At 38.3% G+C, this 16,266-nt stretch overlaps 1 protein-coding gene across 1 annotated transcript; it reads right to left on the bottom strand.

Annotated features, from left to right (window-relative positions):
• Positions 1–10,280: 10,280 nt before the first annotated feature.
• On the bottom strand, positions 10,281–15,069 carry LOC135778962 (C-type mannose receptor 2-like). The gene is made up of 5 exons (XM_073816057.1): positions 15,047–15,069; positions 14,698–14,736; positions 14,268–14,624; positions 10,956–11,290; positions 10,281–10,836 (listed from the first exon to the last, which is right to left on the bottom strand). Exons 2-5 carry the CDS (start codon positions 14,732–14,734, stop codon positions 10,447–10,449), a joined length of 1,119 nt encoding a protein of 372 aa, XP_073672158.1. The 5' UTR covers positions 14,735–14,736; positions 15,047–15,069; the 3' UTR covers positions 10,281–10,446.
• Positions 15,070–16,266: the final 1,197 nt, after the last annotated feature.

Raw genomic sequence — 16,266 nt, 5'->3', positions numbered from 1 at the left:
CCTTGCATTGTTTGTCTGGTAGCAAGTGGTTTTCGGTACTAGATTTAAGGAGTGGGTATTACCAAATACCTATGAGCCCCGAAGACAAAGAGAAAACTGCGTTCATTTGCCCCCTTGGTTTCTTTGAATTCGAACGCATGCCACAGGGCATTTCTGGGGCACCGGCCACATTTCAGAGAGTCATGGAGCGTACAGTAGGCGACATGAACTTTCTGGAAGTGTTGGTCTATCTGGATGACCTAATAGTGTTTGGTAGAACCATAGAAGAACATGATGAAAGATTGCTCAAGGTGCTTGACCGTTTGAGACAGGAAGGCTTGAAGTTATCCCTGGACAAATGTCAGTTTTGTAGGACATCTGTAACTTATGTGGGGCATATAGTGTCACAGGACGGAATTGCCACTGATCCCTCAAAAGTGGAAGCAGTTGTAAACTGGCCAAGACCACAAACCTTGACCCAGCTGAGGTCATTTTTAGGGTTTTGTGGTTATTACCGCAGATTTGTGAAGGGATATTCAAGTTTGTGTCACCCTTTGAATCAGTTACTTCAGGGTTATTCTTTACATCAAAACCAGAAAGTGCAGAAACACCGCAAAGCTTCTGATACTGGGCCTTGTAAAACTTCTGAGTGTGTGGGTGCTAGGTGGGATGACAGATGTGAAAAAGCCTTTCAAGAACTGAAACTACGTCTCACTCAGTCTCCGGTATTGGCTTTTGCAGACCATAAGCTACCTTACGTCCTTCATGTGGATGCCAGTCTTGAGGGCTTGGGTGGCGTTCTATATCAGCAGCATCCCGAGGGTTTGCGTCCAGTAGCCTTCATCAGTCGTAGCCTCTCACCCTCCGAACGTAATTACCCGGCCCATAAGCTGGAATTCTTAGCCCTTAAGTGGGCTGTAGTAGATAAGCTGCACGACTACCTCTATGGTGTCAACTTTGAGGTAAGAACGGACAACAACCCTCTGACCTATGTATTAACATCAGCCAAACTGGATGCCACAGGCCATAGGTGGTTGTCGGCTTTGTCCACTTACACTTTCAGTCTGAGGTATAGGCAGGGAAAGAAAAATGTGGATGCAGACTCTTTGTCTAGACGACCTCATGTCTGTATAACGCCGGATGATGACTGGCAGGAGATTTCTGCTCCTGGCGTTCGTTCGCTTTGTCAAGCCGTATCCACTGGTACCAATGGTAGTAAGCTTGAGGAACAGGTAAAACATACTCAAAACTCTTCTTGTGAGGATGAGACACGACCTGTGTGTAATGTTGTTTCTTTTTCTCAGAATGAGCTGAAAAGCTTTGACTTGGACAAATTGAGTGAAGCTCAGAGAAATGATCATTGTTTAAGTAGTGTAATTACTGCTGTTAGTCAGAAACAACTTCCTGCTAGCCTGGGGTGTGATCACTCAGATTTTAAGATGTGGAGAAAAGAATGGGAGAAGTTGGTCATTGATGATGGTGTGTTGTGTAGGGTAGTTAACACTGCTGAAAACCAGCGACAGAAGCAAATTGTACTTCCTTCTGTTCTCCGTAGCTCTGTGCTGATGTCCCTTCATGACAAAAATGGTCATCTAGGGTTTGACAGGACCTATGCACTGGTAAAAAGCCGTTTTTTCTGGCCTGGGATGAAAACTGAGGTTGAGGAGTACTGTAAAACATGTGAGCGATGCATTGTGAGAAAAACTTTGCCTCAGAAACGAGCTCCGATGGCTCATATGCAGAGTTCAGGTCCTTTGGATCTTGTATGTATCGATTTCCTGACCATTGAGCCTGATAGTAGAAATGTGTGCAATGTACTAGTAGTAACTGACCATTTCACTCGTTACGCACAGGCTTTTCCCACCAGAGATCAAAAAGCTCTGACGGTGGCCAAAACGCTGTGTGAAAGGTACTTTGTTCACTACGGTCTACCAAATCGAATCCACTCTGACCAGGGTAGAGATTTCGAAAGTCGCCTGATTAAAGAGATGTTAACTGTGTTAGGCATCAAGAAATCTCGTACATCCCCATACCATCCGCAAGGGGATCCCCAACCAGAAAGATTTAATCGTACACTGCTCAACATGCTTGGTACGTTAAATTCATCGGATAAGTCCAAATGGAGTCAGCACATTGCACAGCTGGTGCATGCATACAATGGTACCAAACATGAGTCTACAGGATTTTCCCCCTATTTTCTTATGTTTGGGCGAGAGCCAAAATTGTCACTTGATGTGTGTTTTGGAGTGCATGGTGATAATTGTGTAAACTCTCATTCCAAGTATGTGGAACACCTAAGAGAGGGGTTACAGAATGCTTACCAGTTGGCTGCTGAAACTTCTACAAAGAAGAACCAGAATAACAAGAGAAGGTATGATCATAAAGTGCACCCAAGTGATTTGAATTCTGGTGATAGGGTGTTCATAAGAAATCTTGGATTGAAAGGGAAACAAAAACTTGCTGATCGTTGGAGTTCTGTGGTGTACTTGGTAGAGAACCAGTTGCCCAACTTGCCAGTGTATCGTTTGAGTCCCGAAACTGGTGACGGTCCGTCCAAAGTTTTGCACAGAGATCATATTCTGTCTCTAAAACATCAGGTCAGAGTACAGCAGAATGAAACTGTAGCAAGTCCCAAGCATAATCGCAGGAGAAAGAGCAAACGTAACAAGAGAACAAAAACAGTTGAAACTTTGGTTGAAGAGCCAAATGATGTGTACTCCTCTGATTCTGAGTCTGAGGGGGTTTACTATCCATGTTTGGTTGGTGAGTTCATTCCTGGTGAAATGAATAGGCCTGTGGTACAGGAACCTATAAGTGAGGTTGAGAGTTTGCATGAACAGACTTGTGATGTTGATGTGGTTCCTTGTGATACTGTGGAAGATGATACCCAGAACAGGGAAACTCACAGTAGTGTCACAATTGAATCCGTTCAGGAAGCAAGAGGTGAAACTTTTGTGAGAAGATCAGGTCGGGAGAGAAAACCGCCCATAAGATTTACCTATCCCCAGCTGGGTAAGCCAAGCAAAGAAACCGTAGTCTCTGTCAAGAATAATAGACTATGCTGTAAGCAGAGTGATGATTGTTTATTCTGGTGGTGCAATCCTTATGCTTTGTGCAAGCCTTGCTCAGAAAGGGTGAATTATTTTCCCTGTATTGTTCCCTGGGTTTAATAACACCAATTCAATAAATGTTTAAATGTTAAGTACTGCATGTGGGCATGCTTATTTTTAGTGAGGGGAGGATGTAACACCCTTAAAAAATGTAAATGTTTGTTACTAAAGTTTCTTTTCTATTGTATTTGTTTTTAATATACTGTGTAAAATGGAAATGTTGTTTTGTCTTCTTATTTTCCCTGTTGAATATGTTGTTCATGTTATCCAATCAGAATACGCTCCAGTGTGATGTGAAGAGACTGTTTTCTCCCATAGAGGGCGATACTGGATATGCTAGAGAGAGCGCGAGAGAGAGAAAAGGAGAGAAGAAGACAAGGGGAACGATGTATGGGCGTTGTGCTCACGGAGCTTAAGAAATTGATGACAAACTGTGTTTCTTTATTTTGCTTAAGAGAAACTTTGAAGTGACAGTGTTAGCGACCCAGCCGAGTTCATTTACTGTGTCCATACGACTTTTGCGTGTCCGCATTCTGCACGTGGAGCAAGGTTTCGGGTGGCAGCCACGTGAGATCAGTAGCTGGACGAATCCTCTATTACTCGACTCACTGCAACTCTGGAGTCCCCTTATCTGCACGTGTGTCAACATTTGTTTGTCTCTTGAACAGAGTTTTTCTTGAGTGAAACAACATCGGACGATCGGCATTTGTCACTGGATCGTGTCGTATGGATCGTGTCGTATGGATCGTGATTCGTGAGTACTGAAATCAGGCCTAACAGTTAAGTCTTCCTCTACGATTGATGAACATTTTAAAAGTGTCTCAGTAACGTTTACTTGCACCCCTACAAGCAAATCTCACTCGGAGTTTTCGGTATTTTGGGGAATTTCGGACCTTGATCATTTTATTCAAAAGTGAGTCGTCTGAACAAAAGAATCGTTCAAAGGAATCGAACATTGAATCGGTATTTTCCAATCGGTTCCTTTAACTATTGTGAATGAAACGGGTTTTGTATGCCAGATTTCTAAACTGTTATTTTATTTACTAACTGTTTTGGTGTTTAATCTGTGGAAATAGCCTATTGCTGTTTTTATTGGGCTTGAAACAAATGTTCGGGGTTCATTTTGAAGGAAACCCAGTTGATATATTATCTGTACCTTGAAGCACAGAGCTTGTTGAAGAGTGATTTACTTCTAAGAATACTACGAGGTATTTTGTTTTTTTATGTGAGAATCATTTTCAAATAATTGTTTATTTTTACCCAGTTTATTTCATTTGTTTATATCTTTTTGGTTTACTTTATTTTGTTTTCTTTAAATAAACTTTACATTCTCTTACCTTTCAAACACTAAGTGGTGTAATACATTTTGGAGGCTTATACATGTATATGTTTTCTTCAGTGGTAAAGCATTGACATAACCATAGAAAAAGGGTCAGTATAATTCATACTATAAGTCTAACACTGAGAGTCAAGGATCTTCTGTGCAGCAGTAAGATTGTACAAAGTATCATAACAATAGGGTTACATGTCTTTAACCATAAGGTAAGATACTTTTCTTTTTAAATCTAAGACATTTTACTCGTTCTACAGCGATATACATGGATGGTTTACCTGTTTATTTGCTATTAAAATTATACACATTCAACTTAAATTAAATAGACAACATATCACTTCTACAGACTCAATCCACCAAAATTTTGTATTTAAAACTCATATTAAAGGAAAAACTCGCACTCTAAATTAGCGTGCGGGCGGCAATATTAAACAAACAGATTAAGGCCACTCATTTCTAAAACTTGCTAAATGCGTTTGACTTTTCACAGAAAATCAAATATATGCACTCAATCCATCTTTTTAACACTTTTAACATTAATATTGACTGATATTTTTAACCATTTTTAAATTTTTATCCATCATTATACAGAGATGCAAAAACACCCAGCCAACATTGCAAGGTGAGGCCCATGTGGGCCCCCTATAATAATAATTGATAATGAATTTGATATAGAAACTGAGTGGGGCTTATGTGGGGCCCAGCTGGGCAACACACATGGGGCCCATATTGGCCCCAGCTAATGAAGCCCACATGATTTACCAGGGCCCAGTATGGGTTTTAAATGGGTACTGGACTGGTCCCTTATTATGTAATAATTATACTTAATTTACTTAATTGTAATTTACTTAAATAATATATTTGTTTTAAATTGAAAACCAATAAAAGCAAAATAATTTCAGTTTGGTAAATATCAGTTTTCAGCATAAATATTCAACAGTTCATTCATCTGTAACATGAAGGAGGTGCAATATGAAATACTCGTGCCTCCTGCAGTCAATGGATATGCAATCCACAATCCAGTCTCTCCATTCCTTGTATTTCCATCCGATTGCACCAGGGGTTAAATTGGGATTTGTTATGTGGGGGGGCTCTGCGGGAAGGGGTACTTCAAGGGGTAACATGTTTAATACTGATGATAGCAAAGCCACTGGTGTGTTTAAATGACATTCTGGACCTCTGATAGGATTTGATAAGTTTCAGCTTTAAAGCTGTGCCAAAGGTTGACCCAAAATATTTTAAAAAGAGCTTCTGAATTTTAAATGATGCAAATCTATGAGTTTGACACCCTATATCCATTTGTTGCAAATATCATTATGCACAACTGATCAAACTTTAAAGGAAGTTTAAAGAATCAACCTCCTTGAATAATTCTAGGCATAATACCCAAAAAGACTCAATTAACAAGAAAAGGTACAACACACAGTACTGTATCATCAACATGTCTTATAAATTAGCCATAGAGATTCCCTATGCTGGTCAGCAGCTAAAACAATCATAAAGTTAGGTTTGATTTGTGTAATCAAAATACATTATTTTATTAAACTATACAATAGTTATATCCAGTGTTATCCTTAACATAATGTAATTAGATGAGTGACATACATACTTTAATCCTTTACACGTTTCTAGTCTTCTATGAAGTTTTCTCGACATGGGCACCATTCTTACCTCTCTCCCTCTGTCTCTCTCTCTCTCTGTCTCTCTCTCTTTCTCTCTCGTCAAATGATCCTGCGTGAGAGCGCGTTCTTGAAGTTCCGAGTTTTTTTCGCTTGAGTTGCATAACTTGCGCGAAGACGCATCTAAAGGGAAAAGCGCGTGTTTTCGCGGCAATTGCGGCGCCCAATTCGCGTCATTTTCATCGCCCCGTGCGAGGACGCGTCTGATTGCGTCTTTGCATTGACTTTGTATGTACTCTGCTCGCGCAAATCGTTGAACTTGCGTTGGTGATTATGCCCCATAATGAATGAAAACGCATTATTCCCTTCGCGTCAGTGCACACACACCAGCGCAGCGAGTACACACACACACAAGCGCAGCGGATACACTGGCAAGAGCAGAGCGCGACCTTCAGCCTATGTGCCGGGGCTTAGCCCCGGACGGCCCCGGCCCAATTTAAACCCTGGATTGCACCAAACATGACATCTAAATCCTTATTTACTTGCGTATGTGTGTCAGTATCTCCAGACGCGAGTGTTTTCTTTGTCTTCCGTCAAACAGTTGACGCGACGGGAACGCACATACACAAACACGCGAGTCAGGAAACTCGACGCGCTTTTTGGTATTCTTATAAAATACGCGATTGCAACAGTACAATCCTTATTTAGTTGCGCATATCTCTGCACAGCAAGTTTATTAAACACAGGATCACTCGCATGTGCAGACGTTTACTGCATTCATGATCAACACGTCTTTCCCGCATCCACGCATACGGTCTTTCCCAAGCAAAAATGTCTTAGAAATTGTAAATCAATATCTTGCTTTATGTGAATGAGTAGGCCAAATGATTTTCACATAATTTTTAAGAAAAAACTCTAGACTACTAGATCCTGTTTAGAAAAGTCTTGGGAAAACATGTTTAGAATGAGTTTTGTGGACTTATATCAGTGACTTAAAAATGTTGCTTTTCTCTCAAAAATACAAACATGTACATACATGTTGATTATATGATATTGTAGCCCAGTTAGTGATGAACACAGTGTTATGAGACCATTTTTGCCATTAATATGTTTTTAAGCAACTGAAAAAAGCACAAATGTCAGTGCATGTCAAACCTTCCCCAGGGCCCTAAAAAGCCCTTAGACCCCAGAGGGTTAACAAACTAATGCTGCGTTCCAGGCAGGTTTTTGAGCCCGTGAATTACGACTTCAAAACCACGATTTACGACTCTGAACTGGGAGTATGCGTTCCAGGCAGCCTGTAACCCGTGTTTTTACAACCTTCTACCTGTGAAAGTGCACTGGAACGGCAATCAAACCCGTGACTTCCCACCCGTGAACTCGTACTAGATCGATGTACTCCCAGTTCAGAGTCGTGATTCGTGGTTTTGAAGTCGTGATTTACGGGTTACAGGTTTCCTGGAATGCAGCATAACCAACTGATGAACTTTCTGACATTTCTTATTTTCACTCATGCTCAGCTGTGCAAATTAATTAATTAATAATTGGCAGGTAAACATTATAAATATCACAATTAAATGTAAAGAATAATGCATTTTTATTTAAAATGTTTTATACTGATCAGATCCTATTTGCTCTTTGTATAAAAGTGACTATCAACCAAAAGTAATAATTTTAAGAGTTTAAATGTATATAAAATGTATTTTAAGCATGCAATTATTTTGCCCACATAGGTCCCATATGGGTCCCATATTATCATCCAACATAGGCATACCTATATGGGACCCACATAGTCAACCCACATGGGACCCATATATATTGCCCATGTTAAGCCCATGGCCACATGAAAACCATGTTGCTCATGTGGGACCCACGTGGGGCCCACATATCAATGTTAATTAAATGTCAAAAATAATGCATTTTTCTTTAAAATGTTTTATAGTGATCAAATCATATCTGTTATATTATTTGCTCTTTGTATAAAAGTGACAATGCACCAAAATGTATTATTTTTAGATTTTAAATGTATAAAGATGTATTTCAAGCATAAAAATGTTTTGCCCACATAGGTGCCATGAAGGCCCCACATTGGCACCAACCTGACTCTCTCCAGTCACATGTAGAACTGAGGCTGGGTTTACACTTTGCATTAACATGCGATTTCGGTGATCCGTTTACGCAGATCTGATCATCAGTATATCAGGACACGGCGCGTTTACATTTGTCACATAAATGTGGCTTCTGTATCTGAATGTGTGATCGGATCCCATTCAGGGAGACGCGCTGGGTGGATAGCTGTCAATCACAGATGGCCACAGCTGTCTTAAGCCACATGATTTAGGGTTGTCGCGGTAACCGCAATCCCGTATTGTACAGTTCCTGAGAAGCAAACAGCAGAGAATAACTAGCAAACCCAAAAACTGTGATGTTCACATTTTAAGCTTTATTTTTTTTTTAGCTTTAAAGGCTTTATCTTTGTTTATCTACAACATCCGCACCAGGATGCACGTTTCAGCCGATGTAATGTTACCTGGGGCACGTTCAAGCTCACACTGGTGCGCAACGTTTTGCTACAGTTTCTGGGTTGAACGTCATGTTTCCTGGAAACGGTGTGCAACAGGTTTTAGAAGCGTTTTCTCTTGTTTAGTGGGTGTGTCAGAAATGTGGGCCCAATCAGCGACAAGATCTATAAACCACGCGGTACTAAAGAGACAGCTCGCTCAATGGGTTCAAGTTGGAATGTTGTCTTTCATTCAGAACACAAAGTATGGCCTCTAAGCTACCGTTGTTGCAACTCATGCGTCATCACAACAGGGTGTTCAACGCATCACCGTTTCTGTTAAATAAACGTTGTGCAACGTTTGTCGGGGGTTAACACAGCCCTGAACTTGACTTTCACCCGCATGCTTTTCAACAACAACAAAATCGGTGTGAAACATTAGGATGACCATCCCGACTTTTAAGTCTGCTTGAATTTAAACGTTTTTGATTTATGATTTACGAATATGATTTAACTAAAACAGCTAACAATTTCTTAATTTTCCTGTTCATGTCTCCCTCTATAGTGCGCACTTAAGTAATGTAATTTACAAACACATTTGTAACTTACTTTGTATAAAACCAACATTGAATAAATGTATTTGGTTAATGTTATTATGGTTTGTACGTGTTTTCAAGTAACTTAAAATGTGTTAAATGAGATAGAAACTGCTGAATGACCAGAAAGAAGCGCAACATTCACGTTGATATGTCGCCATGGAAACTCAAACATTATAACGATTCATTCAATTCTGCCATTAAATATTGAATCACTCCATAAATAGTGGAAACATGTTACACATATGACTGAATAAGTATACAGTCAGCAGTGTTAAAATGCGTTTGTATATCAATTTATTTCAAGATACGTTTATTTTAACGTCCTTTATTTTTGACAGCTGTCAGAGGAGATGATAGTGGGCGGGGTTTTGTGTAACGTTGACCTGTAAATGCAGATATGATGGCTGGATTGCTTGTACATTACACTGAGATCCGATCACAAAGCGTCCTCGACTACCTCTTCATCAGGACACACAGATCGGATAACATTCCGATCACAAACGCGTTTACACTTGTCTTTTCAATGTGTATGTGCACAACATCCGGATACAGGTCGCCTGTTAATGCCAAGTGTAAACGCAGCCTCAGAGAGTCGGACGCGACAGCGCCACTAAGTGACGTCACTCAAACTTAAACTATTTATTTTTACAAAGTAAAAACATTTTTTTCTTGTATAATATAAAAAAAAGGAAGAATGAAAATATGATGGATGGATAAGAAAAACGTATGAAATTACAAAAATAATTAAATATTTTAAAATTAAATCTCTTTCAAAATAAAAGACACTAAAGTTTGCTGGAACACAAAACTCAGAACATTACTTAAAAAAGCTGTTATTAATAACAGAGGTTTAGATGTTGATGTTTTGTCGTTTAAAGACATCATTATGGTGATCAATGTTTGCTTTAATAGAACTCTCTGCCTTTGCTGTTGTAGATGAGTGCTAATATTATCAAGTATTTTTTTACATTAGTCAACACATGGATGAAATTCAGTCTTAGCTATATTTAATTACACAAACCGGAAATTCTGTGTCAGAGATTAAAGAATCAGATTCAACTGAACGATTCTAAAGAAGACTCAAAGGAATCTTCACTTAAGATCCAGAAATAAATCTCATTAAACTCACAATGAGCTCATAATCTTTATTAATCACACATGAAACAGAACAGAAGTGACATCTGATGAGTAAATATTACTTTAACCCACTCCCAAAACATAACTAACACATTAACGTAGAAAATATTTATTTTTAGTATAATAAGAAACAGAAAATTAACAAAGAACAAAAATGAAGTGATAGACTTTATTCTTCATATCTGCTGCAGATGAAGTTTAGTTGTTGAGATTCAGGAAGGCTGATCCAGCGATGATCTCCTCCAGACTGAACTGCTCCAGATTTCACTTCATGGTCACAGTCGTCCACTGCGGTTTCGTTCCCTGGAGCCCAATTCTGATAGCAGACCATCTCTCCATTCACCCAGAACCAAAGACCAACAGCACAGGAGTGACGTAACCCCATCCACACAGCGTCAGTAGAGGACTGATGAATTACTTTAGTCACCATGAACTGAATCTCCTCTGAATCAACTGAAACCAGATCCACATGATTCTCTCTGCAGTATCTCAGAGCTTCAGACCAGCTCAGATTCATCTGGATCAATATCAGATTATCTGAACACACAACAAACACAAACTACACATCAGATCAAAACAAACATACACCACAAACACTGAACTGAGATCATTTTAATAATGAAGAAACTTCTGTCATCAAACACACATTGACTTTTATTACTCGCCTTCATGACACACAAAGGTCTGAGAGAGACTGCAACTTAAGTCATGCCATTGACTCTGTTCTATCATTCTGACTCCTGTACAATCTTGAAAACCTCCAACATAATTATCAGGTTGATAAAGACCCCAGTATCTGAATGTGGAGTCGCTCTCATCTGACCACTCCCATGAGTCACTGAACAGACCAATCCAGACTTCAGATATGTTTTTGTCATTCATGATCTTCTGAATCTGTTGATTCTCAGTCTGATTCCTCACACTGGTCAGATCAGTATGATGCTGTCTGCAAAACCTCTGAGCGTCTCTCCATGATACTGAAGAACCATCAATGATGAATCCTTTACTGCTCTCTGTTTAATAAAATAAAGATTGTTTCATGATTTACTTTGACTCTTACTACACTTACAGTATAGATGTCCATCTACAGAAACTCTTCAATTATTAAACTCTTGAGCAGTGGCGGCTGGTGCTAAAAAAATTGGGGGGCGCATACAAACTTGACATTAAACTTTTACTGTGGTGATGCAGGTCTGTAAATAGCCGTTTATCAGGTGATAAATATCATTACTGCTTAGCTAAAATGCTGAAAATGTTACTCTTGAACTCAACTAAATCATGAAATAAATTTACTATGAATGTGCTGTCGTGGAAAATAATGCTAATACCAGGATCTGTCCATCAGAGATGATTTATTTACTTGTACAAGGACTCAACGCATACCGACAGTAAAACGATATGCGAAGAAATGAAGAAAACTCGAATGTCCTCCCATTATATACTGATATTAAGGTTGTACCACCCCCTATTCTGTTCTTTCAAAACAACTCCTTATTAGGTGTAGTTTAGACACTTCTGGGTGTTTACAAATTATTTTACTTGTCAGCTGAGTCTAAGAAGGTAGAACATGAGTTTGCTGAGCATATTCACGCCTATATTTAAAACAGATCTAGCTGGCCTCACCACAAGGACCCTGTTTTAGACTTCCTCTAACAAGTTACAGCTTGTGCAAACAGAAAATGTCATGTAAGACACACACATTAGACTAGAGAAGAAGCTATCCATAACATATATTTCATTGAAGATGTAAATATATAAATTTCCATTACAGTGCAAATCTGAGTACAATAGGTTTATTATCAGTAATGAAGTAATCATGTTAATCATTCTCACACACACACACACGCACGCACGCACGCACGCACGCACGCACGCGCGCGCGCTCGCTCTCACACACACAGACAGACACACACACACCAGAGTTTGCGTTAGACTATTTCATTTAAAAATCCAGACAGTCAAGTATCTGTCATTTCATGTTTTAATGATAGGAATTGTTTTCCTTCACCTGTTCATTTCTAATCATGAACTTACAAGACAAGCATTCAAGTTCAAATGTGTTTATTTATTTGTGAAGAGAACATATGATGAACAGAGACTGTGCATCACTTTACATGTTTACCATTACATGAAGCAGATTAATTAATATTTTTTTTCTCGCAGTGACAGGCGATAAAACACACAAACTTTGTGCTGAACAGGCAAATGAACAAATCAAATCACAAAATACTATTGCGATTAAAATAGCAGCGTGTAAAAATCCGAAATGAATTAAACATCTGAAACCATCTTGTGTAATAAACGCATTAAGACAGATAAATGGAGACCCTTGTCATCAGATTATGTGTTTTTACCTCAGATAGACAATGCAGTTTTACTTTTGTTCTGGAGATTGATCGCATGCTCTTACATTACGCTTTGATTAACGCGATCTAACACACACACGCACGCAAACACACACACACACACACACACACACACACACACACACACACGTTGGTGTATATGGTTTACGGGGACATCTCCATAGACGCAATGCATTTATACTGTCCAAACTGTTATATTCTATTCCCCTTACCTACCCCAATCCCTAACCTCAATGTCACAAAAACCTGTTGCCAGTCTTTAATCTATGAAAAACTACCATTTAGTATGTTTTTTTTAGCGTTTCAATTTATTGGGACACTCTCTGTGTCCCCGTAAACCACGTTTATAGCATAATAAACATGTCATTATACACTATTCATGTCCTCGTAAACCGCATAGACCAACCCACACACACACAGAAAAGTTGCCTAATAACAGATCAGTACGTTGCAACAAAGTTGACCAATCCACGGAATATGCCGGATTATCTGAGCATCATGTCCACACAGAGCCAGCTCTTATAAACAGCAAACAGGGAAATAATAAAAGGCATTTGACTTACATAGCATCCAGCTAACGTTAGCCAACTCCATTTGCCATAAGTCAAGGGTGATTTTGTAAGCATAAAATCATATTTTCTTTTATCTCAAGGTATTTCACTTGCTTTCACTGATCAGTACTGTATCTAGCAGTTACATGGCAATCTGCAGAGCGGTTATGAGACTCTGAAAACGATCCAATCACATGAGGTCAAAGACATAAAAAACTATTCTGATTTGCTTACAACATAAGTGGGAGGGTTTGGGGCACACAGTCCTGCGCCCCAGGGCGGATCCGAAACCAGCCAATTAGAGCTCAGCCTCAGGTCACATGTTTTTACCCTTTTTACTAACCTACAGACACTCATTAGGGGTGTGCCCCAGACACACAAACATGACACACACAAAACAAACTTAGTTTTGATTTTTTTTCTTTAAATGAATGATAACATGACTAACAGTGAAAAAGTACCACTAAACAATTTTATTTTGTATTAATTTGCATTATATATTTAACTTTTTTGTAACATGTTGAAGTAGCTTTCTTCTCTGGCCAACTTTGGGGGGTGGCGCCCCAGCACCCCCTAGTGACCAGCCGCCACTGCTCTTGAGTTACTGCAGTGTGTTTTCTTCTCTGTCTTGAATTTTACTAGCTTCTCTTCATTATGTGTGCTTTCAATAAATAACATAAATAGTAAGACGCACAATTACACATGACACTTGAGATGACCAAATTTTTTTACAACAAAAGATGGGGTAATTTGATTGGTTATCATGTATATTACTTTTTTGGAACTATCTGACTACCATTTGCTGTTTGTACAGTTTAGTTTTATTTACTGGCACAACATAAACTCTATGTGGTGGTCATATCCTCTTTCAATGTTTTGTAATGAAGTTGAGAGAATAAACTGATCTTAGTGTTTTTAGTTTGTTGTAGTTTCCAGAAGAGTGAATGTGTCAAACATAATCTCACATGATATTTGTGTTTCTGTGATGTTTATTATTGTTGTCTTGTAAAGTTTACATCTGATGATGTTTTGTTAAGTGAAGGTTTGATGTTATTTTATGAAGCTTCACTCACCATTGTAGCAGATGAATCTCATCCTAACATTACAGATCTGATGACGCCATGATCCATCTCTCATATAAACACAATCATTTGGAGCATTTGAGTCTCCATTATACCAGTTTGTATATTTCACAGGATCACCCAGAGACCACTTCCATTTATAAACACTTGATCTATGCAGTCCAATCCAGACACCATAAATCAGACTGTAATCCACACTCTTCATCAGTTGATTCATGTCGTTGATGTTGTTGACTGTGGCCAGATCTGTGTATTTCTCTCTGCAGTATCTCTGAGCTTCAGTCCACTTCTTCGTCATGTTTATGTGGTGATAGCGGCGCTGAATGCATTCAGATAATGAACAGAGAGCTATGAAAGAAAGAGTTTGAGTCAAATCTCATGAGATTATAAAACAAACATAAAACCACAAACACAAACTCACCGATGAGAAGAACGCTGAAATATAAAGTTTGAGCCATTTCTGAAAAACAAACACATTGAAAACATCAGATGTTGATTTATTCGGTTTGTTAATAATTCTGATCATCACAATAAATTCATTCATTTAAATGTCTAAACTATTTTAATGTGTAGTAAATAAGATGAGAATCTGATATTAAAGCTGTTTATTGTCATTGAAGCTAAAAGTTAACATCTCTTCAGTAACTCTTCATCAATTCTTTATAAAGTTTCATTAAAAGTCATTGAACATTAATACACAATCCTTATAAAACACTCTGATATCATAAATATTATTTTAATAGGAAAGAGAAAGTAAATAAAGTTCTTACTTTTGAGTTTGTGTGTTTCTCTCCTGAATCTTCTGTTTCTCTGTCTTTGTTGTTTAGATGTTATTATTATTATATCTCATCTTCAACACCTCCCATCATTTGTTTATTTAAGTATAAAGACTCATTTTCATAATTCATTTCCTGTTTATTTGTGTATTCATCCAGTTAACTTCCTGCTGTGTTTTAACTTTAGTACAAACAGAAATTTAAAATAAGGTGCGAGTGTTTTTATTTGCATATGAACAGTCAGTGTCACAACAACACAGTAAATAAAATATATTAAAATATACGTCTAAGGTTGGTGTGATGTATTTATTGAGTAAATATATTTAAAATAACAATCCTATACTGATGTATTTCAGGCATGTCTATAAAAGCAGAGATTTTCTCACTAAAGTCACTTTACTGGAGTTGTTTTCTTAATTAAGCTGCTTTATACACTGATGTTAAACTTTGCTATACAAATAAATTAAAAGTGTCTCTCTTCAGGTTTTTCTTTTCATGTAACATTCACACCATCTGTACCCTATAACCTTTAGGTGTAGTTTGACATTTAAGCTGGGGAGGCAGGACTGTAAACTATTGCTGTGAAAAAACAGCCAAATTCTACAGTAAAATGCTTTTATTCCAACAAAAACTGTAATACACCATAAAGATTTGCTTTATGCAAAGTTATTATTCATCAAAAGGACAAATTACCATACATACTGGAAGGAAACTCAATAAGCCCAAACCTGTCTGTCAGGTCCTATCATTGGAAAATGAAAACAAGTGGAACAGAACCACAACTGGGAAGAAAACAACACTGCATAACACTGCACAAAAGACATTACTTTATTCTCCTTAGCATACTACAGACTCATGGATAAAATCTGTACCTTTATCCTTCTTATTTAACGTGTATCTCTTTGTAAAGTGTTTCTTGGCAATGTAAAGATCATTCTTTACCATGCCAATAAAGCCATTTTGAATCTTAAATCTATATGGTGCAGACGCACTTCTGGCGACCTGAGTTTGAATCCCAGCTCGAGGACCTTTGTCGATACCGTACCCCTCTCTCCACCCTGTACTTTTCCTGTCGTCTCCTTAAATACTGTTTATCAAATACAATGCCCCCCCACAAAAAAAAAATGCAAGTGATGCAAACATAGTTTTGGACCAACAAAACTGGGTACAACTTTACAATTTGCTATTGGCACCACATTGAGATCTCAATATCT

This window comes from Paramisgurnus dabryanus, chromosome 1 (genome assembly GCF_030506205.2).
Source record: "Paramisgurnus dabryanus chromosome 1, PD_genome_1.1, whole genome shotgun sequence".
NCBI lineage: Eukaryota > Metazoa > Chordata > Actinopteri > Cypriniformes > Cobitidae > Paramisgurnus > Paramisgurnus dabryanus.
The sequence above is the reverse complement of the archived record's forward strand: the minus strand, read 5'-3'. Positions and strand labels throughout refer to the sequence as shown.